Source organism: Dermacentor variabilis, chromosome 9 (assembly GCF_050947875.1).
Source record: "Dermacentor variabilis isolate Ectoservices chromosome 9, ASM5094787v1, whole genome shotgun sequence".
Classification (NCBI taxonomy): Eukaryota; Metazoa; Arthropoda; class Arachnida; order Ixodida; family Ixodidae; genus Dermacentor; species Dermacentor variabilis.
The window spans coordinates 56132699-56156328 of NC_134576.1; the positions used below are offsets into that span (position 1 = coordinate 56132699).

Consider the following 23630-nt stretch of genomic DNA (forward strand, 5'->3'; position numbering starts at 1 on the left):
AGATAGTCGTTTACAGGCCTTTTGGTGTTGCAAAAGTGTTACGAAGTCAACAGCATTGTCTGTTGACAAACGGCCACGTCTGAATTCGGCCATAGCATCTGGGTTCATTTCATGGTACTCTAAGTACCATTCCAGACACTGTATAATTATTCTTTCCTTTGTTTTTTCGACACAGCTGGCAAGTGCGATCGGACGGTATGAAGAAATGTCCAAAGGCGACTTGGCAGCTTTTAGAAGTAGAATAAGGCGAGTTGACTTCTATTCCTATGGAACTGTACCCGTCTGCCAGGAGTCGTTGTACAGGAGCAAGAGTGCCTTCCGAGCTTGGTCTCCTGAATTACACAGGGCACGGTATGTAATGCCTCCCGGTCTTGGCGCTGAAGAACGCCTGCACAAAGCCAGCACAGCTTCTAGTTCTTCGATAGAAAAGTGGCATTCCATGCGGGGACCGCGTAAGAACAGTGGGTGGTCGAACGTTCACGTATACGCGTTCTATCGGAATTTGCTTCGCAGCAGTCTTTCGGCAGAAAGATTCAGCGACGTCAGTATCTCTGCATTGTAGATGGAGTGCCAGAGATTTAAACGGGTGGCGCTGACCAAAGGTTGTGCGAAGGCCACGAACAGTCCTCCATATAAGCGACAAAGGTTTTCGCAGATCCAGGGACTCGCAAAAGGATACTCATTGCCGCGAAGCCAGCTTGTTCATGTGATGCTGTTTTTTCTTATGTGTTCGTCTAGCCACTCTCAAATCATGATTGGACTTCATGCGTCTGTATCTTCGTTCCGCACGACGGCGAATCGCTCAAGTTTCGCAAGTTTCATGTCGAAATCCGTGCGGGAGGAACTCTTCAAAAGCGAATGCATGGTTGTTTTATTGACATCCTTTATCGCGCCCTGTACGTTATAGGAACTGCCGTCATGACAACAGTCTTCCAAGATTATTTTGTATCTAGCCCAATCGGTGCACTGGACGGTTCTGGAAGACTTGGAGGTAGTCAAACCTTCGATCTTCATGTAGGCTGGGATGTGGTCTCCACCCTGCGTTTTTAAATCCGAAAAGCATTGCGCTCTTCTTGAAAGTGAACGTGAAACGATGGTAAGGTCCAAGCAGCTACTGTGCACTGATCCACGTAGATAAGTAGGGCTTGCATCATTTGACAGAAAAAATTCGCATTCAGACGCAAAGAACACCAACGTTCTGCCCCTAGTGATCACTTTCGAGCTTCCCCATAGGTAATTGTGGGCATTAAAGTAGCAAATGATCACCCACAGCTGTGAAGTCGATGTCAAAATTTCGCGTAAGCGCTCACAGTCTAGACGGCTTGTTGGAGATAAGTAGGCTCCAAGAATTGTGAACGTGAGCTTTTTCTACTTCACTGTTAAGCAAACGTAATGATTTACTTCGTCAAGAGGCACTTGGTGATCCACATCAGTCAAGTCACGGCGTAAAAACACAACAACGTTGCTGCACTCTCCGTAGGTAGAGGACATAAAGCACCCACACCCGGACAGTCGCACGGGAGCCGACAGGTAGGGCTTGCAAATCACGATAATGGGGAACTGGTGCGTAAAGACGAACTGTCTAAATTCGGACATGCGTGAATGCGTGCCAAAAGGGAAAACTGGAGAAGATACATATCCACCATTAATCCTATACTGACGAACTGAAAGTTTGTTACAGGGTGAACAATATAAAGGTCCGGCAAAGTCAGCCTCCACCATTAATTAATGCGCAAGCAGACACACTTGACGACAAGGCGGATTCTGTACGTGCACACTTCGAGCATATTTCATGTACTTTCCATTACGCAGGTACATTTCTAAGACACTAGCGACAAGCAGAGCGACTGCCCCTGGGTCGGAAAGGCAAAGCCAATGATACAATCGTCCATTTAGCCTGGCATAGATTCAGACTTCACTGAATTGTTGTAACCAGTCCGCTCCAGGAAGTCATTCATCCTCAGAACCAAAAATCACTAATGTCACTATTTAACTCCATGTTCTTTGCAGGCTATATTCTCTCCCCGTGGAAAGAAACAATCATTTTTCCTATTTTCACAAAGGGCAAGGCCCCGTCCTCAGCCAGTAGTTATAGGCCTACAGCTCTGACAAGTTGTATATGCAAAATGTTTGAGAAAATGTGTAACTGTCAGCACCTTCATTTTATTGGAACAAACAATATAATAGACACCTTATAGGGAAGTTTCAGACAAGGTAGATCCACAACAGATCACCTTATCCGCATTAGGACTAATATCCCTGATGCCTTTGTGCATAAATAGCTCTTGGTAGTGTTCTTCTTTTTTGGAAAAGGCATGCGACACAACTTCACGCTTTGAAATTATCCATGGTCAGGCTGAAATGGAAATTACAGGCAACTTGGTGAACGTGATTCCGAGTTACCTCGCCTATCACACATTCCATGTTAGGGTTGGCAACGTTCTTCCACGTCCATTTGCGGAGGAGGCTGCTGTACCACAAGGTGGTGTGCTGAGCTGTACCCTATTGATTGTCAGAATGAACTCGCTCCATACTATCATACAAGGTACAATGTTTGATGATGTTGTGAGTGGAAGAAGCGGGCGGAATGGGTGGAAAACTTTTAATTGGGCAGAATTACAAAGTACGGTCATATTGTAGGAGGCTGAAAAACCCCGGCTTTCCGCTCTTGTCCGGAAACCTTCGAACGGCTCTTAGGTATGCTTAACCTGGTTTCTGAGTACAGCTATGTTTAGTGCTGAAGCTCATATCCCACCCCACCTAGAAGCCGACGTCCACTTGAAAAAGAAAAACTACTTTTGCATTGACAGGTCATAGTCTTGTAGATGTCGGGGTTGTGTGCGATGACGTAGTGGTCGTTGACTTGGAGGGTGGGCCGAGGCTTCATCTACAGGTGAAGGTGAGGTATGGGCGTCTACAAGTTCAGCGCAGCCGTCAACAGGGACGTGGTCCTCGGGCGGCGACTCGGCGGAGTCTGGAGTAGGGGGTTCATCTCCCTCAGTCGGCAGGGCCAGGATTGGGTCGAATTATGGTTGACGGTACCTCTTCATCTGGCTTACATGAATAACTCGAGTGTCTTGTCTAGACATTGTGGAGTCGGTTACCTGTTGGTTACCTCAAGCTTTTGAACTTGGAATCAAGCTTTTCAGATCCCTGTAGGATAGGCTCTTGTTGTCATACCCATACAAAGTCGCCAATGTCAAATGATGCATCGCAGTGGGTCCTGTCATATATTGTTTTCCGAGTTTCTTGCGCGTGTTTTCAGTTACTGACTGCTCCGTTTCGCCGGTCTGGCAGTGTCAGTAGCCTTTCGCTGTGGTTAGAGGCTTGATGTGGGTGAGCTTTTTGATGTGGCAGCTTTGGTATGAACCCAAACAAAAGTTCGAAGGGCAAAAAGCCAGTGCTTCGATTGTGGGTTCTATTGACAGCAAAAGCGGCTTCTTCTAGTTTCGCGACCAAAAGTTACTGATCACCATAGCACAGTTTCCGAAGTACCGTCACAAGTGTTCAATTGGCACACTCAACAAGTCCGTTGTTGGCAGCACGGTATGCTACAGAAAAATGCATGTTACCACCATGCATGCGCATAAAGTTATTGAAGGGGTGAGGCTCAAATCACTTGGCATGATCGGAGAGACAGTCAACAGGGGCTCAAAATCTGTAGAACAACGAATGCAAGTGCTTCAGCACATCTTTGGTTGAGGTTGTGGGCACCGCTGCTGGGATGATGTATCTGGCTATTGTTTTTTCCGTGACTAGATACAAAGAAGTGTGCGTCCTTAACCTTCAACAAGCAACAACCAAAAAAACCTTTATTGTCTGGAAGCAACGGCTTTTATAGACCACATCGCTAGTGCCACAGCGGCGCTGCAACTGCTGACGCTACCTAAGATGGCGAGCTATCTTATCACGCGTCTTCCTTTCTCTCTCTTAAATGAAGCCACTCTTGTTACGAAGCTCGAACTCGTTCTGGAGGAATCACACGCCTTCCGTTTCGTGTGTGATTGTGACAGGGATCGCTACACTGTTGCGCACTGCTTCTTTCATCACTGCACATTTCTGGTGATTCCGCTGTCAGTTGCGTTGCTCCTCGGCCGTCTTCTAAACTAGTCCGATGCAGCGGGACGAGATGAGTGCGATTTCTGCGTAGAGTAGTTTCCCCGGATTCGACCCAGTACGATCTGGGATCGTCGGTGCTTCCTCGAACGACTCCTTCTCTTTGGAGGTCTACGCCCCATATGTCGTTTCCTTCGGACAGCTCGGGCAGATCGCGCACTCCGTGGTGTCAGTCGTAGAGTCTCTTCTGGCGCTGACGCTGCGACCTCTCGAAAGCTGCTATTTCTTGGAGGTCTGGTGTCCAAGGCTGGAGGCTTTCGCTCGACGTGGGCAGGGCTGAGCTGCTCCCCATGAGCAGCTCGGCGGGGCTGTACCCTTTCTTCAGTGAGCTTATTCTGTAGGCCAGAAGAGTTTTATAAGCGTCAGCGGTTTTCTTTAGAAGCCCTTGATGATTTTCACGGCGGACTCTGCCAGTCCGTTGCTCTGATGATAATGAGGGCTGGACGTCACGTGTTGAAAGTTGTACTCCGATGCAAACTTTGAAATTTCAGCGCCGGAGGCTCTTGACAATTGCGGCCCATTATCGGAAACAACTACTTCCCGAATCCTGTGTCTGACGATAATGGATTTGCAGTGGTATATTACTGCTGATGAAGTCAGGTTATTCATCGGTACGAGCTCTGGGTAACGTGAAAAATAATCCGTGATGATCAGCCACCATTTTTCCTCAAGAAAGAATAAATCCATCGCAATGTGCTGCCATGGCCTATCTGGAAACTTGGGCTGCCGCAGAGGCATCTTTTGACTGATGCTCTGCTTGAGGCAGCTGTGGCAGTTCTTAACAAATCGTTCAATGATCGCTTCGATACTTGGCCACCAAAGTGAGCTCTTGGAACGTGCCCGGCGCTTCTCGATTCTAAACTGTCCCTCGGGAATTATTTTAAGGATGGGCTGCCGAAGTGTCAATGGGACACTATCCGAAAGCCACACATGAGCAGGTTTTCAACAAGGGCAATGCTTTGCCTCTCATTCCAGTAAGGCTTCAGGTCGAACCCAACGTCTCGACGGCTGGGAATGCCTTTTGTACACAAGTTGATAAGAGCATGAGATACCGTGTCTTGCTCTTGCTCCTGGGCGATAAGCTGTAAACTCTGCGCTGTTAGTGGGACTGACGAAGACACTAATCGCAGATAGCCCTGAATCTTGTCCTCCAGTTCCAGAGATTTCATTTGTGGAAGAGGTGACCGAGAAAGCACGTTCGCCACCGTCAAGTCCCGGTCTGAAACATATACAATGTCACACGTGTAGCGCATCAGACTCACGCGCATTCTTTGTAGCCTTGGTGTTCGTCAATTCCTTTTGACCCAAACAAAGATACGAGTGGTTTGTGATCTGTCTCGAGACTAAAGCGCTTTCCTACGAGATAATCACGGAACTTTTCACTAGCCCACACGAGGGCAGCTTCTTCTTCTTCAATTTAGGCGTATCGCCGCTCGGGGGGCGTAAGACTTCTGGAAGCATAACAAATCAATTTGAACTGACCGTCTTTTTGCCTTTGGCGCAGGGCAGCTCCAAGACAGTACGATGAGGCGTCTGCTGTGACCACTGTTTCCATATTTGAATCGCAGATTCCCAGAACAGGGTCCGATGAAAGAAGATTCTTCCACTTCTTGAAGGTGGCTTCCTGCGAGGGACCCCACACAACATGCTACCTTGAGCTCTTCATGGATGAAAGAGACTGAAGGACTTCCGCCATGCGTGGCAGAAAGCGGGCCAGATCATTTATGCCCATCACCCACCGTAACTCTGTCTTGGACGTTGGATGTGGCATTTCTGTCACCGCGTCAAGCTTTTGCTTATCTGAACGTACTGTGTTGTTCCCGATTGTATGTCACCAAAATGAAATCTGGGTGACACTGAACTCGCTCTTATCTCTGTTCAAAGCAATGCCCGCTGTGCGGAGGCGGTCTATCACTGCCTGAAGCCGCTCGTCATGCTGCGCCTTCGTGGCACCTCAAATAAGCACATCGTCCATGGGGCAGACGACTACCTCCTGTCCTGAAAGAACCTGTCCCATTCGTCTTTGAAAATGTTTGGGTGCCGATAAAATTTCGAACGGAAGTCGGTTGAAATAAAATCGTCCGAATGGCGTGATAAAAGTTGTGTATTTTTTGCTTCCTTCCCTCAGCGGTACCTGCCAGAAACCCGAGTTCGCGTCGAGTTTCGAAAACGTGCTGGCTCCCCGTAGCATTCCGATGGTGTACTCGAATGGCGGGATGGGATGCCATTTTCGTTAACGTATCTGTTGAGTTTTGTGAAGTCAACAGAGACTCGAACAGCACCCGAGGGCTTAAGAACGGCAACGATAGGTGCGCACCATGCAGTAGGCTCAGTGACAGGAGAAATGACGCCTAGTGCCTGCACCTGCTCGAGCTCCTGTCTTCTTTTTTTTTGACCAAAGTCCGGGGGACTCTACGTGGGGACGACAGCGCGAAAGGCTTTGCTTCCGGATTCAACTTGAGGTCATACCCTTCTTTGCAGATCCCCAGTCCCCGGAACACTTGTGGAAAGTCATTCGGGGTCCAGTTTCTTCACTAGGTTGATTTGTGGTGGTACGCAGAGCCTTTCTATCGCTGGTTTCCCAAGAAGAGGGGTTCGGAGGCCTTGAAGTACGTACACGTCCTCGCGGCTGCTCGTTCCCGCAAACGTCATATTCATGGCAGCCATACCAGATATGGCAAGGGATTTACCATCAGATCCCTGAAGCCGGCGCCTTGCTGGTTGAAGGTTTATCGCGGAAAAGATACGAGTGAAGAGCTCCACCGGAATGACCGTTTCGCCCGCGCCAGTATCTACTTTAAATACCCCATTCGAGGATTCAACAAGAACGGGAACTTCCTACCTGTAAGCGGATGAACGGGATGAGACTAAGGAAGCCTGGTTCCTCAGTCCGGTTTTCGACGTTTCTGACAGCTCTGGTTGATCGGCAAACCGCCTCGAAGTGTCCTGTTTTCTCACTCTTTCCGCAGATTGCATCTTTCACTGGACAGGGCACTCGATTGTGCCTGTTTCTTCCGCACCAGCCGCATGGTTTGGGAACGTTGCTTCCACTTTCAGGCGGAGGCGCGTTCTTCCCCGCTTGTCGCGTACTCCGCTGGGACTGTATTTGTTGGACTTCTTGTTCTCGCACGCGGTGAAGCTCTGCCTGCTGGTTGTTGATGGTCTCGTGCTGTCGTGCCACCAACAATGCTTTGTGTAGCTTTAGGTCCGGATCGAGCGGGAGCTCTCGAGATCTTACGGCCTTGGAGAACCACCACGAGACGATCTCGAAATAAATCTTCTCGCAGCTCCCCGTAGTCGCACACGGAAGCAAGCGCGTGCAGTGCAGTAACAGAATCGACGGATTCGCCGTCTTGTTGCGTTCGAGTGTTAAACTTGACCCTTTCATAAATAATGCTCCGTCGTGGAACAAAGTAGGCCTTGTATTTCTTCAGTACGACGTCAAGCTTCTGGTCGCCAGGCTCAAGTTTGAACGTTTTGAAGAAATGCTCGGCTTGAGGTCCCATTAGATACACCGATGCAACTACTTGACTCTTTTCTGGCTTCCCGTGAAGTCTAGACGCAGTTCGGAAGCGAAGAAATTGCTGTTTTCTTGGGGAGCCAGTCGTTGGGCGTTGAGAAACTGAAGGGCTCGTGTGGAGAAATTTGAAACAAAGTCATCTTACTCGGTTTTTCCTGGTAAGGTACCTGTTGGCTTGTGCGGCGTCTGGCACTGTTTAGGGGGCCGCGGCATCCTCGTTTCAGGGCTAGTCCGACGTCCGCGAGCCGTGATGCCTCAGATAGGCGGGCGCCACTTCTGACAATATGTTTGTGTCGCGACTAGACGCAAAGAAGAGTCCGTCCTTCACCTTCAACAAGCAACAACCAAAGAACATTTATTATCAGGGAGCAGTGGACTTTATAGACCACATCGCTGTAACTGCTGACGCTGCCTAAGCTGGCGAGCAATCTTACCACACAGCTGTGAAGTCAATGAAGTTGAGGATGTACTTCTCTTCTGCTGCTAGCATCGTGATGTGGTCAAGAGCTATGGCATTGAAGAGAATCTATGTAGTAGGCATGTAACACATCGTGCCCACTTCATGAACGTGTGCTAGGCCTGTTGTGCACTTGGCAAACTTGAGAGGCTTCGACATACTCTTTCGTAGTAGCAGCCATTTTCGGCCACCAATAGCGGTATTTGATCTTTGTGAGAATGCGTGACACATCCATGTGTCCAGTGGCACCATGAGCAAGTTCAAGGATTTGATGTTGCATCTAGGCTGGGACAACAATTGTGTACATGTCTGGACTCACAACCCTGCAAAGGATTTCATTGGCCACAACAAAGTTCTGGTTCTCCTGTCCTGACAGAAGCTTTGCACGGATGGCCTTGCATGTTTCATCTTCAGCTTACATCGTGATGAGGGTGTGGACTTGAGACACTGTGGCGCATTAGTAACGTGAAAGCATGTCAGCTACATGGTTCTGACGTCCTGGTCGATGTTGAACAGAGAAGTCAAACTCTGCTAGATCGAGTAGCATTCCTGTGAATCGTCGAGACGGCTTAAGGTTTGTCGTCAAGCAGGCGACTGACTAGTTGTCTGTCAGAAGATGGAACCGTCGTCCGGGTAGACAATGTCGAAACTTCACTGCTGTAATTGCCCAATACACGGCGAAAGCTTCCCAAACGTTGCTCTGCAGTTTACGCTCAGGTTCTGTGAGCAATCGGCTGGCAAACTCGATCACAGTCTCTCTGCCGTCTTTCTTTTGGGGGAGGCTGGCCCACGGGCTGTAGCAGATGCGTCTGTGGCGACTGTCGTAGGTACATCAGCGTCAAAATGGTCCGGTATTGCCGCTGATGTTAGTGCAGAGCGAATAGTGTCAAAGGCCCTCTGGCACACAGGTGTCCACTCTAACACAAAAGTCCGAAAGGCGGTTTGGAGAGGCGCAGCAATCTTCGAAGAGTTACGAATGAAGCGTCTGTAGAAATTGGCTGTTTGGAGCCAAGAGAGCCCCTGTGTTGACGTTTTTGGCACCGGTGTTCGCAGGAGCGCTTCAATCTTTGAGGGGTCTGGTTGTTTGCCCTGTTCCGAGATCACAAATCCGAGAAACTTCCCCGAAGAAACAGCAAACCTACACTTCTTCAGGGAAGCCTTGAAGCCGGCCCGCTGCAGGAGAGTCAGAGTCAGTCTCCTCCAGATGATCTACGAACTCCGATAATGTGTTGGCGAAGATGATGATTTTCTCCAGATATGTGTGAACAGCTGATGTGGACTGTCGAGGCTTTAGCTGAGAAAGTATTTTGTGAATCGCCTTTTGAGAGGTGGATGGTGCGTTCTTCAATCCGAAAGTCATTCGCGTCTATATGAGAGTACACTGGTGCGTGATGAATGTGGTTTTCTCTTGGTATTCCTCTTTTACTCTGATTATCCAGTATGCACAGCACAAATCCAAGACCGCAAACAGGGAGCTTCCCGCAAGTTCATCAGAAGTGTCATCAGCGTGGGGAAGTGGGTGCAGGACATTCACTGTCATATGGTTCAGAGGTATATAATTCACGCACAGCCTCTTTTGGTCGTTTTACATCACTACCACTGCTGGGAAGCCCCATGGGCCATAGAATGTTCGGATCATGTCACTCTCAAGCAGCGTCGCTATCTGACGCTCGAGAAATTGTCTATCACTGGCTGTGTAACGGTACGAATGTCAACCGTACGGCTTGGCGTCAGGCGCCAGCTTGATCTCGTGTTCAATGCCTTCATAGAGACCGATGTCTTCGGGGCTCGTGCTGAGAAGACCAGCATGACGTTGCACAATGCACTTTACGGCTGCTTGTTCTTCAGGATTGAGCTGAGCTCCGAGGCAGATGCCAGTCAGGGGATCATAAGGCACGTTATCAAGTCGGTCTGAAGGCAACGGGCTGGAGCAGCTTGTCTCGAGTGGGCTTGTGGGGCATGTTGTTTCCAGTTGAACTAGGGCCGCCTTGTTGAGCTGACTCTACAAGGGTTCATTCTCGTCCGGCTCATACTCGAATAGAAGCGGCTCTGCTGTGGGCTGAGAGGGATCAAAACGTGACAATGCAGATGCTGTCGACATTACTGAATTCGATATTCTTGGGCGATAGTTCCTCTTTCCACTGCACTACAACGTTGGTAGATGGCTGGCAGGTCACAGGCAGCTTCGGAGGTTTGCAGTGGAGTTCAGCTTGAGCTGTGTAAAACCAATCCTCTCCCAGAATGAGAGGAAGGGCGTTGCGTTCAAGGATGGCTGCTATGACAACTGCAGATAGAGGTCCAATGGGGATTCTCAAAAAGACAGATCCTTCAAAAATGACGGAGCTTCGGCTGACGACAAGCAAAGGTGACTTCGTCCACGGTTCGATGTTGAGGTTTGATGCTAAGCTTCCTGGAAGAATGGTGATGTTTGAGCCGCTGTCTGGGAAAGCACTGATCTCTCCCAGTCCTTTGACTTTAGCACTAGCGTCGGCCCGTCTGAACTTGGATCCATACAGGGTATCATCGACACGGCCAACAGAGGCTGTTGGTGCTTTGAGGACTTTCGGGAACAGAAGGTTGCTTTGGTGTAGTATATTTACTTGCAAGGTGACCCTTCTCTTGAAAGTTGTAGCACACTGCATCTTTCAAGTCTTGCTCTCTTCTGTATGCTAGGGCACCATACTTAGCTGAAATGGCTTCGTACTTCAACTCTTGGTCCGCAGGTGGTAGGCTGTTAATACGAGGAGGCTGCGTCATGCGTGTGGCGTACTGGAACGTTCACAGTACTGTCAGTTCTGGCAGTAGCACTCTGGAGCTGGTGACTGTCTTGCGAATTGCTGTGCTGACTGCGGAGATTGGATCAGGTGGGCTTGGTCCAATGTAGCGTTGCATCCACTTCGGATACAACGCTGAGGAAGTCGTCGACGGTACGGGGTCGCTGAACAGCGATAGATGTGGCTACCTGGTTGCCACAAATGCCTTGAACGAGGTAATCGATGCGTTCCTTGTAAGTAATAGAAGCTGGACAGCATGACATGATCTTGAGTTTTGGAAAGATGTACTGCTGCAGGCTCTCTCCGGCATTTCGTATAAGGGCTGTGATATTCTGTTGCCACTGCATGATAGAAAGTTGTTCACCGAATTGTTCTTGGAGTCCCGCCTTCCAGATGGTCCATGTGGTAAGCTGTCGCCTTGTTGAGGCACGCCAGTCTGCTGCGACTCCACGTAGCTTTCCTTGCGCGATTGTGAGCAGAGTTGGGTCTCCCCATCGTGCAAGTCGTTGAATGCGCTCGAGCTCTTCCATCCAGTGCTTGAAAGTGGGGGTGCCACTTCCGTTGAAGGTAGGTAGCGAAGCTGAGACGTCTGGTAGCGTTGTCACGTGGACTGGGTTCGCGTGACTTGCTATTGTGATCATCATAATGGCCATGTTCTGGTGAAGAAAAGCTGCCATGCGCTGCATGTTTTCTGCTGGGTCTTACGTGAAGGTTGGCATGACTGGGAAGGACATCGTAGGCGCTGACATGGTCGGGAACGACGTTGAAATTGCGGGCACGCATGGCGCGGGTTCGTGGTTTGGCGCAGGGTCTTTCGCGGTATCAACCAAAAGTCGGTCGTTTAGTTCCTCCTTGTTGCCGGTTGTGCAGAGGCTTCGGCGGTGCAGCTCAGTTTTAATCAACTCTGCATTCAAGGTGGCGAGATCTTCTGCGGTGGCAACACGCCAGTTTATGAACGACGTCGTTGTTGACGCGCCGGGCTGGGTAGACTCAGGAATTGTTTGGCGTTCAACAGCGCTCAGTCGAGGGCATCATGACTTACTTGGCAGGCGAAGTGACTATGGCAGGTTGCGGATGTCGACTGCGCCATGTGTGAGTGGAGGAAGCTTGTGGAAAGCGTGGAAAACATTTAATTGGGCAGAATTGCAAAGTACGGTCACATTGTACGAGGCTGAAAAACCCCGGCTCTCCGCTTTTGTCCGGAAAACATCCAATGGCTCTCAGGGTTGCTTAATCTGGTTTCTGAATACCGCTATGTTTAGAACTAAGTCTCACAATACGTATGTGTTGAAATCCAAATACGTTAGACAAATAAGTTGTCTAAGCGGGCGGAAAAACATATGGTTTTAAACTGAACGCTAAGAAAAGTACGTGCGTCCGCTTCTCGAACATGAGAGGTGTACTACCGGACCCCGCGATAGAACTCCACGAATAATGACTACCTGTGAGCTCCGAAAATAAATTACTGGACAATAAAATAACCTTTATCTGCGGCCTGAAGTATCTCAAGACCAAGTGCCTCAAGGCTACGAATCTGCTGAAGCTCTTGTCACGCACATTCAGGCAAAGTGACACGTAATGCCTGATTAGCTTGTACAAAAGTCTAATACGATCACGCCTTGACTACGGAGCCGTAGTTTATAATTCCGCTACGCCTACAATTCTTTGAAAATATTAGGTCCTACTTACCACTGGGGTATACGCCTTGCGACAGGCGTCTCCAGGACTCGTCCTGAACAAATAGCGTTCTTGGAATGTAACGAATGGTCTCTATTATTCCAAAGGACATATTTAAGCTTATCATCGGCTTCAAGGTACGATCATATGTAGACTTCAAGCTAAGCATCTTGAAAGAGTTCCCGGTCCAGTTGGATTAATTATTTATGACTTTGAAGTGGCTCTAAAGAAAAAAGCTAGTTTATTTTTCCAATGTTACGGAACAAAATTCGCTCCTCCTTCAGGGAGGATGATGAAGGACCTGGGGAGGAGCCATGTTTAAGCTTTCATGTTTCGGCGTGGGAGGTGGTGGAGTGAGGGGTGTGGAATTCGTCTTGGCTGATTGAGAGTGGTAGGCCGGGAACTGCCCGGGATAGTTCTGTGCTTATTGTGAATTTAACCTAAAGGCAGCTTTTCTTTGAAGTGGTTGAATCTGTCGGTTTTGTTCGTTCGTCTCGCTTGTAAGAATGTCGGTTCTTTCGAACGGGTCTTCTGAGTTTCCGGCCAGGGGATTTCGCGGTATCATCTGTCTTGTCTCTGTGACATGTCTTGAGCTTTTCATCGTTCCTGTGCTGCTGAGGGGGGGAAGGGGAGGGCGGCTTCTTCATGGCTACACAAGGGTGGTGGGCAGGCCAGGTCCGACATGGTTGGTTCCATTTTTGGCTGTGCTTAAACCGTGAATACAAACTTAAGGCAGGTTTTCTTTTGAACAGTTTAAGCTCTTTCTGATGTTTTGCATATACCACGACTCCAGCAACAGTCGTCTCTACTGGATGGCCTTGATTGTTAAAATTTCCGTTTCTTCCAACGCAACTTAATGGTTGTTATCTTCTCAGTGTTCGGCTAGCGAGTTTCTTTCTCTGGACAACGTTCTGACATGGATCTTGTGTCGCTTCATACTTTCGGTCAAGTTCTTCGTTTCACCAATGTATGCTGCCTAACAGTCGGAAAAATTGAATTAGTAGACGACCCCTTGGGAGGAACCGTCCTTGAGTTTCGGTAGGATATGGTTTATGGTGTTAATCAATTTGTGTGTCAGCTTTAAATCTTCTGTCTTTAACATTCTGCTGATGGCTTCACTGGTACATTTGACGTAGGGAAGAGATATTCATTTCCGGGAAGAAAACAGTCCTCGACTAACCCAACTTCCCCAAAACGGATAACCGTCCCGTAGATCAAAGGTGCCAGTTAAGCCATCAGCAGAATTTTTAAAAAGAAGGCATAAAGTTCATGCACAAACCGAGTAACTCAATAAACCACCTCCTGCCGAAACCCAAGCACCATTGAGCAAGACTGAGAGCCCAGGGGGTCGTCTACAAAATCAAACATTCCGACTGCCAGGCAGCATGCATTGGCGAAACGAAATGTTGACCGTCATCTGACAACTGCATCACGTCAAAGGTGATGTCACCGATCTAGTTTTCGTCAGTGACGTCACCTGAGGGCGTCATGTCATGCCTCTTGGAGAAGCATTACAATGAGCGTTTCTCGCTTCTTTTCACTGTCTCCGGGATAGACTCACCTCTTTGTGTGAGTATCCCCCACGCGGACAAGAAAAATCGCGACCAACCAGAGGCTAGCAGCTTGACTGTAAAACGCCAGATAGCTAGTACGTAGCCTGTGGCAACTTCTTCATCATTGGTGAGCTAGCCTATAAACCCCATGTGGCATTATTATAATCGTGTTGAAGCGTCTAAACACAGACATGTATTTCAAAGGTGTCCGCATGTGTAGCACAAAATTCGGGCATCGTATAAGACCAAAAGCTAACTCAGGCAAAGCGGATACGGGACACACACTCTCGTCTTTATCGCAAGCGTTGTTTTTTTTTCGGCGCAAACTAAAAAAATCGCACAAGCTGCTGCAATTATACCGTGGATTTTTGCATTGCAGCCGAAGCAGCGCTCCAAGCACACCACCATGGCGCAGCGGCCGTCATCGTGTCCAACCACGGAGGCCGCCAGCTCGATGGAACGCCGGCCACAGTGCGTAATTGAAACTCAAAATACCTCATCGACCAATGCTGCCGAAAGCAGCGCAAAGAAAAGAAATTTCCAGGGTCTTGGAACTTCGTCTAATACTAGCAGAACCCTCCCCCACACCAGCTCTAATAAAAAGGGTAAAAGAAAACTTTCTATAGCTGGCACAATATTTGCATCTACAAAAGGAGTAGCCATTAGTAGAATACCTTATTTATAGAATATCAGAGATGTGGGCCGGAGCATGACCGCTCAAACCTACTATCCTTCACTGGCAAGAGAAAGGATGATGGACGATGATGATCATCATCACTCGACTATTGTTGTGTTGATGGATACCTTCTTTGTCGCATTTTTTCGAGCGTCGGGCCCACGCATGCCTTACGAATGAGACATCCGGGGACTTTCGCTTCTCGGAATCGGTCTCGGAAACTGCCCACTGACGACAAACAACTGCCGCTTTGCCAGAAGTTTAACCGGCGGGCACGGGAAACGAGCCAATCGCGCACTAATCCGTGGTGCCTATGCGACCGCATACTAGAATCAAGAGTGCCCAGAACCAAGTCGCATTTATGTCCTGAAGGCGAAGCATCGGCTGCAATATCAAATTGGTGGAGAGCGGTGGCGTAGAGGTAGAGTATGCGCCTCGCGTGCAAGAGGACCGTGGTTCAAATCTCGGTGGCGCGCAATTCCCCACCGGATTAAAAAGAAATCCCCGTGTTAATAAAGTTGCATAAACAGGCCTGGAGTGCGGCCTGATCCCGGTTACCAGAACCGGTAACGCACTCCCTCACCCGAGCAGGATTGGCCACCCTGGTGCAGTACTTGGCCACAACCTCGTATATGAATACAACAATCAAACCCCGGCCCTCAGTCCCCAACGGTGACGAGGCAACTCACCACGGCGGCGGTTAGACCTGTGACGCCTCAGAGGCTGCCAAAAATACCGGGGTCCGAACAGGCCGCCATTGGAATCTGAACCTGGCAACGTTTAACGCTAGAACGTTATTTAGTGAGGCGAGTCCAGCAGTGCTGTTGGAGAAATTAGAGGGCAGACAATGGGATATAATAGGGCTCAGTGAAGTTAGGAGGACAAAAGAAGCATATGCAGTGCGAACAAGCGGGCACGTCCTATGCTACTGGGGCTTAGCGGAGAGACGAGAACTAGGAGTCGGATTCCTGATTAATAAGGATATAGCTGGTAACATACAGGATTTCTATAGCATTAACGAGAGGGTGGCATGTCTTGTGGTGAAACTTTATAAGACGTACAAATTTAAGGTCGTACAGGCCTCTACGCCCCTACATCCAGTCATGATGACCAGGAAGTCGAAACCTTCTATGAAGAAATGGAATCGGCGATGGGTAAAGTCAAAATGAAATACACAATACTGATGGGTGACTTCAATGCCAGGGTAGGCAAGAAGCAGGCTGGAGACAAGTCAGTGGGGTAATATGGCATAGGGTCTAGGAATAGCAGGGGAGAGTGATTAGTAGAGTTTGCAGCACAGAATAATATGCGGATAATGAATACCTTCTTCCGCAAGCGGGAAAGCCGAAAGTCGATGTGGAGGAGCCCGAATGGCGAGACTAGAAATGAGATAGACTCTTATTCTCTGCGCTAACCCTGGCATCATACAAGATTTGAACGTGCTCCGCAAGGTGCGCTGCAGTCACCATAGGATGGGAAGAACTCCAATTAGCCTAGACTTGAGCAGGGAACGGAAGAAACTGCTACATAAGAAGCCGATCAATGAGTTAGCGGTAAGAAGGACAATAGAGCAATTCCGGATCAATCTACAGAACAGGTATCCGGCTTTAACTCAGGAAGAGGAACTTACTGGTGAAGCAATGAACGACAAACTAATGAGCATGATTACCGAGCGTGCAATAGAAGTTGGTGGTAACTTCGTTAGACAGGGTACCAGTAAGCTATCGCAGGAGACGAAAGATCTGATTAAGAAACGCCAATGTATGAAAGCTTCTATCCCCACAGCTGGAATAGAAATAGCAGAACGTTCCAAGTTAATCAATAAGCGTAAGACAGCTGACATACGGAAGTATAATATTGATAGATATGAACATGCTCTCAGGAACGGAGGAAGCCTAAAAGCAGTGAAGAAGAAACTAGGAATAGGCAAGAATCAGATGTATGCGTTAAGAGACAAAGCCGGCAATATCATGACTTATATAGATGAGATAGTTCGAGTGGTTGAGGAGTTCTATAGAGGTTTATGCAGTACCAGTGTCACCCACGACGATAATGTAAGATAGAATTGCCTAGAAAAATTTGAAATCCCACATGCAACGCCGGAAAAATTAAACAAAGCCATGGGAGCTATGCAAAGAGGGAAGGCAGCTGGGGAGTATCTGGTAACACTAAATTTGTTGAAGGATGGTGGGCAGATTGTTCTAGAAGAACTGGCCAACCTGTATACGCAATGCCTCATGACCTCAAGCGTACCGGAATCTTGGAAGAACGCTAACATAACCCTAATCCATAAGAAAGGGGACGGCAAGGACTTCAAAAATTAAAGACCGTTCAGATTACTCTCCGTTGCCGACAAGGTATTTACTAAAGTAATCGCAAACAGAATCAGGGATACCGTGGGCTTCTTTCAACCAAAGGAACAGGCAGGATTCCGTAAAGGCTACTCAACAATAGACCATATTCACACCATCAATCAGGTGATAGAGAAATGTGGGGAATATAACCAACCCTTGTATAGAGCTTTCAATGATTACAAGAAAGCGTTTGATTCAGTCGGAACCTGAGCAGTCATGGAGGCATTTCGGAATCAGGGTGTAGACGAGCCGTATGTAAAAATACTGAAAGATATCTATAGCGGCTCCACAGCCACTGTAGTCTTCCATAAAGAAAGCAACGAAATCTCAATAAAGAAATGCGTCAGGTAGGGAGATAGGATCTCTCCAATGCTATTCAAAACGTGTTTACAGGAGGTATTCAGAGACCTGAATTCGGAAGAATTGGCAATAAGAGGTAATGGAGAATACCTTAGTAACTTGCGATTCGCTGATAATGTTGCCTTGCTCAGTAACTCAGGGGACCAATTGCAATGCATGTTCACTGACCTGGAGAGGCCAAGCAAAAGGCTGGGTCAAAAAATAAGATAATCTTTAACAGTCTCGGAAGAGAACAGCAGTTTACGATGGGCAGCGAGGCGCTGGAAGTGGTAAGGGGATACATCTACTTAGGGCGGGTAGTGACGGCGGATCCGGATCATGAGACGGAAATGATAAGAAGAATACGTATGGGCTGGGGTGCGCTCGGCAGGCAGTCTCAGATCATGAACAGCAGCTTGCAATTATCCCTTAAGAGAAAAGTGTATAACAACTGTATCGTACCAGTACTTACCTACGGTGCAGAAACTTGGAGGCTTACGGAAAGGGTTCTACTTAAATTGAGGACGATGCAACGAGTTATGGAAAAAAGAATGATGAGTGTAACGTCAGGGGGATAAGAAGCGAGCAGATTGGGTGAGGGAACAAACGCTAGTTAATGACATCTTAGTTAAAATCAGGAAAAAGAAATGGGCATGGGCATGGGCAGGGCATGTAATGAGGAGGGAAGATAACTGGTAGTCATTAAGGGTTACGGACTGGATTCAAAAAGAATGAAAGCGTAGCAAGGGGCGGCAGAAAGTTAGGTGGACGGATTGATTAAGAAGTCTGCAGGGACAAAATGGTCGCAATTAGCACATGACCGAGGTAGTTGGAGAAGTATGGGAGAGGCCTTTGCCCTGCACTGGGCGTAGCCAGGCTGATGATGATTATGATGATGACTCATCTGCTATAAACTTTCACATTAGAGTTATGCTCAACTACAAAAGAAAAGACCAATTAGTGTACAATACGTCTAAGGCACAAGATACCGAATTCCAACTGCTGATTGGTGTGCAGACCTACCGAGCAGACAACGTTGCCATTGCGTAAGTTTGTTTACAATGAATGATTGTTGCATGCCAGATATAAAGGATATTTTAACTTAACATAAAACATTGTTTCTATGCTTCAAACAACGTTATATGCTGAGGCAGACAATATATTCAAATATGAATGCTCAAGCCTTTATAATGGTAGGACTAATTTCCTTAAGATGTTCAAAATGCAACTCATGTAAAGTTGAAGCAATAGTGAACTGTTACGTTACATAAATTTACACACTAAGGTTGTAAGCGCTCGCTCTGTGCATTCATGTACCATGCAACATGTGTTCACCTCTGCCAATATCTACACCTTACCATTGTGAGGGAATAAAATATGCAGAAACTGCACTGGAGTATTTTATATATGCATAAGCAAGTCCTGAAATTTCATTTGGTGCGCCTCCAAATTTCAAGTTGGCCCTATGCGATTAAGTTGGCCCAGTCAAATTTTGGTTGGCCCTCCCTTAAATTTCAAGTTGCCCACCCCTACATTTAGAGTTGGCCAACCGCCAAATGGCCAGTTCGCACACTCCTAAATTTCAAGTATGCCCACTATCCGATTTCCATCGGCTCACCCCCAATTTAAGTTGGCGCACCTCCCAATTTAGGTTTGCCAATACCCAAATTTCTCATTCCACAAAGCCCTAATTTTAAGTTTGGCCCACTGCCGAATTTAGGTTGTTCCATATGTCAAATTGACCCAACCCCAAATTGAAGTTTGTGCACACCTACTACAAGCTTTCCCGGGCATTTTTTTTGCAGCCCTATGTATCCCTATGGGTATTCTCTCTGATAATTCTTTTTGTTTCACTTGTTCCTTATCGCTTATAAAGCTACCAACCATGTGAATTTACACTATTATAACGATTGAATGCCTGCGCAACTTACGTACATTTGTGCAGATATTTTTCGCGTGGCAGAGTGATTTGTCTGCGGTGCTCGCCAGAGAATGCTTGCGCTTTTAAAGCGCGATATTCGAAGCCCGGCGCAGTGGACAAATATTCTCAAGCTATGCGCAGTGCTCAGCGATTGAAATGCGATTCCGGGAGTTTATGGCTGCTGGTGGCTTCCGCGCCACCGCTGAGCGGACGCCGAGCTGGTGCACTGTGGCACACGATAGAAGAGAGCCTTTTGAGACGAACTGTGCCCTAATTTGGTCTCGAAGCAATCACCCACCGCTCTCCGGTGGTGCAAAAGCGCCGACCGTCATGCGATCCGGGTATAGCAATTCAATTGTTGAGCACTGCAGACGCCGAGAACGAAGTAACGCTGTAAAAAAAAAAAGCATTAAACGCGGGTATCGTTGTGTAGTACAAGGCTTCCATTAGCCCTAACCGTCAGGCAAGATTGAGTCACTACGACCTATTTGGACAACGCGCGACGAATTTCGCATTTATAAATCACGTTTTATCTCGACATAAGACTGATAGTCTAAGCAGAAAGACAAGGTGAGCAAGAACTCGGCCTCAGTTTGCAGATCGATAAGTTAAACTTGTCGCCGATAACAGGGCATGTAGACATCGCCGACTTCATTGCGTCCGACGTGCCGAATTGTACAGAGCACGACCGTTTAACATAGAGCAATATAGTAAACGTTAAGAGTGGACACTCCCGTAATCGCCTGCGGCCGACTTTGGCTATCAGCGCACCTAAACGAATCGGAGAAACGCATCTGCCTCCAAGATGGTCGCCGCGCGCCGCCGAATCTCGGAGGCCATGATTTCAATTTCGCTTCTTTTTATTGCGAAAGCAATACTGCTCACACTTTCGGCCCATCTGTGGTCGTGGCGCCTTCTTACACAGCCGCGCGTCACGTGACTGTGTGACGTCACGCCAGACCGAGAGACGAGGCCCCAGCTCGCGGCATCGATGGTGGAGGCGAAGCCTTGCGCGCCGCTGCTGCGGCGCTACCGAGAGAGGGCGCTCGCTGGTGGGACGTCATAAAGCCCCTTGATAATTTGAAAGTAGCGCCATTCTGTGAACTTTGCCGCCGCGCCGCCGACCCTCGCACATCCTCCTCTCCCGCCTCTCCACTCGGCCCTTTTCTGACCGATGATTGGCCGCTCCGACCGGCCCCAGCCGTCGCCTTGGAAACGCGCGCGAAAGCGTCGCTTTGCTTGTGTTGTTGTTTTTTTTCGGCGCCATGGGCAGGCCGTGTTCATCTGTCGCGGGTCGAGCTTTATTCAGCTAATTCGAACTCTGCATTTCGCACCGCGTTATGCCGCGTTGCTGCGCATTTCAATCCAAAAGCCGGCGTGAAAATGCCTTCATGCTTTTCACGATTCCTCGAGGGAAGAATGACATTAGTTGCAGAAAAAAGTAGATTCACAACATCGGACGTAAGGACTTCACTCCGACGAATCACACTGTCCTCTGCGAGGTACTGTGCATTGATTGGTGCATAAACTTAAGAGTACTTAAGAGTGCGAATGCAAATATTTGTTCGAACAGAGGCTTCTGTGAGAGCACTTACCGTTACCAGTAGCAAGTGTGGAAGCAAAAGTGTCGGCATGCATGCTGCGGTATCCGGAATACGGTAAAATATTTGAACCTTTGCTACTGGTGCATATGGCAGCAATACGGCGCGTGTCATCAGCCAGGCTTCTACAAGTAATAAAGGCAGCATCTACAAGGATTTACGCGCATTCGCTGTCCTTGGGCCGATTCGTTGCATTTCTACTTTAAGGGACCTAATATTATATTCATATGACGCTTTCATTTCTTCACCGACTTGAATGCTTTTCTGTGTTGCCTGAATGTATTCTAGTAATATATGTCGTATTTGTATATATATTCTAATTCTTTGCGTGATAATCTTGTTTATTTCATTTGCTGTACATGAGTGTTATCGCGCGGCTTTTTGTTGTACCACCTGCCCAAAACTTTGTGAGCATACAAACCAGCTGCTTCGTTTCCTTCAGTTATGTTATGTTGTAAAATTTTAATGTTGCATCTGGTGCGCTACTCTGAATAATATTTGTTCCTTTTTCACGCATATCGTGTGGAGGCTAACACCATGCAATGTTTCATGTTACTGGGTTCGAGCTTATGCTACTTCTAACCAGGGGTTTATATAAATATTTTTATTTTCCTAAGTGTGTGCCATCCTGGATGTTTTTTGTGTTTTCCGTGTAACGTTTCAGGAGTCACCTGCAATAAAAATTGCATCTGGCCAGATATGTGCTGGTGTGTCACAGCGGCTGTGTATTCTATGCTCCAGACCTGTGCTCTGCGTCTGAAATTTGTGTTGGGGTGGCACGATGTTTTCAGTAAGTAGCTGAAAAAACTGGCAAAACCCTGCCGCCCTCTCAGACCTATGGTAATGGCTGCGGCTGGCTCCTTTTCCAGCTCTTACGAAACAGCTTTATTGGCAAATTGCAAAAGGAATGACATCTGGGAGAGTCAATAATGCTACAGATTGGAAGAATAATGTGCAAAGGAGGACCAAAACTTCGCGCAAATAAGCTTTGCGCATATTCTTGTCTGCTATGGATCTTTAGAGCGATGAAGGCATTCGTGTGACCGCCGCGACTGTGAAAGTCTACCGCGATTCCGAGGTCTAGCGGCACGTGAGGAGCGAGTCAGCAGAGATGCCTTTTAAGGCGGACTTTCATTCGCCATAGGTGAAATCTTTACAATTTATATTTAGTTATGCTATCAAAATAACGTCAGATTCTTAAGCTCTGTGTTTCTAAAATAGTACGAATTGTTTCCTTGAAACCAACCCAGTCACAGAATGGCTAAATCCTTTCTTATCGTCCTTTACAGCGCTGAATATTGCATCACCGCGGGCGTCTGAGGCACTAATTGAATGCATTCGATGGGCTACACTGAATAAGTCACAGAGACAGCATCACCTTCCCATCTCTTAACCTACTCGTCCGTTGCCATCAGCAATCATTCATAAATTTCAAGCCAACGCTTGGCTACGCTCACTTCTACAGTAGTCAATAAAAATATATCTCTCTTGAGAGCACGAAAAACAAGAAAAAAATGTTCTCTTTCAAGCAGGAATGAAATTTCTATAGCCCAGGTATTAAATGCGCGGCATATGCATTACACCGAGGCCCCAAGCCTTTTAGGACTGAACCCCTCCCCCCTGCCCCCCCCCCAAAAAAATATCCATAATCACGTTAAAGCGATTTCGCATCATTTTTGCGGCCACTGTCTTGCTTCTGAAGCTTCACGCACGCAATGACATCCAACTAAATTATCGCAATCTCTGCCTGGCTCGACTGCAAAAATACAGTGTCTTAAATAGTACTTCCGCGAAAATGCAGCGCTAGTTGAAATTGCATTTAACGGAGCGTCACTGTGTCGAAAAATATTAAAGAATGTACAAATTTAAATTAAATACTGCGTTAATTAAAGCTCTGCCCTGTTGAAGTGACCAGTATAAAGATATCAAAGCCAATGTGGGCCATATACAGTACGCTGTGATTGTTGATTCATGCCGCAAACGCGCACGTTTAGCGCTTTCATTGCTCAAACGAGAAGGTGATAAATGTGGGTCATGGTAGAGTCAAGCACATTTGCATCCCTTTCTAGTGCTTTCGTTTAATAATAGAGCGAGAAAAAAATCACGAAGTTAGGTGCGATCACGGGTGCCAGCTAATGCATCGGGCCGGCGAGCGCGCGATGGCCTGCGAAGCGTGCCGTGCGCAGCGCGCACAGCCGGTGGGCGAGGAGAATCGAGGAGGAAAGCGCGGGAGTGGAGGAGAGTGTCGCTACTTTCAGTATCATGGGGCTTTAGGACGTCACGCTAGGAGGATAAATGGGGCTACAGCTCGGCTCCTCGCAGTGGTCGGCGCGCTGCCTTGCGCTATGTTGGATGATGTATAGCGATAAGTTTAACAAAGGGCAACCATGTCCACACCATCAGCCGAACCAAGGGTATTGCTTTCGCAGGGTTCCAGGCTTAACCAAGCTAAGCCTTCAGCCAATTTTTTTTCCCGCTTCCGCCTGCTCCGAGACCAAGTGTGAATGTAGCCTAAGGGAAAGAAATGAAACTGGGCAGGTCATGTAATGCGTAGGTTCGATAACGGGTGAACCATTATGGTTGCAGAATTGGAACCAAGGGAGGGGAAGCACAGTCGAGGACGGCAGAAGACTAGGTGGGCT

The 23630-nt window shown here is 47.8% G+C and overlaps 1 protein-coding gene and 1 pseudogene across 2 annotated transcripts in view; one reads left to right on the plus strand and one right to left on the minus strand.

Annotated features, from left to right (window-relative positions):
- The window catches only part of LOC142592714 (uncharacterized), a 94038-nt gene that overhangs the window by 55841 nt on the left and 14567 nt on the right, over positions 1–23630 (plus strand). For both annotated transcript variants that reach the window (XM_075704311.1, XM_075704312.1), the window contains exon 6: positions 14477–14568. In XM_075704311.1, coding sequence (XP_075560426.1) covers positions 14477–14568 — 92 coding nt within the window. The remainder of the gene's footprint in view (positions 1–14476; positions 14569–23630) is intronic.
- Positions 3300–5887, minus strand: LOC142557878 (uncharacterized; annotated as a pseudogene).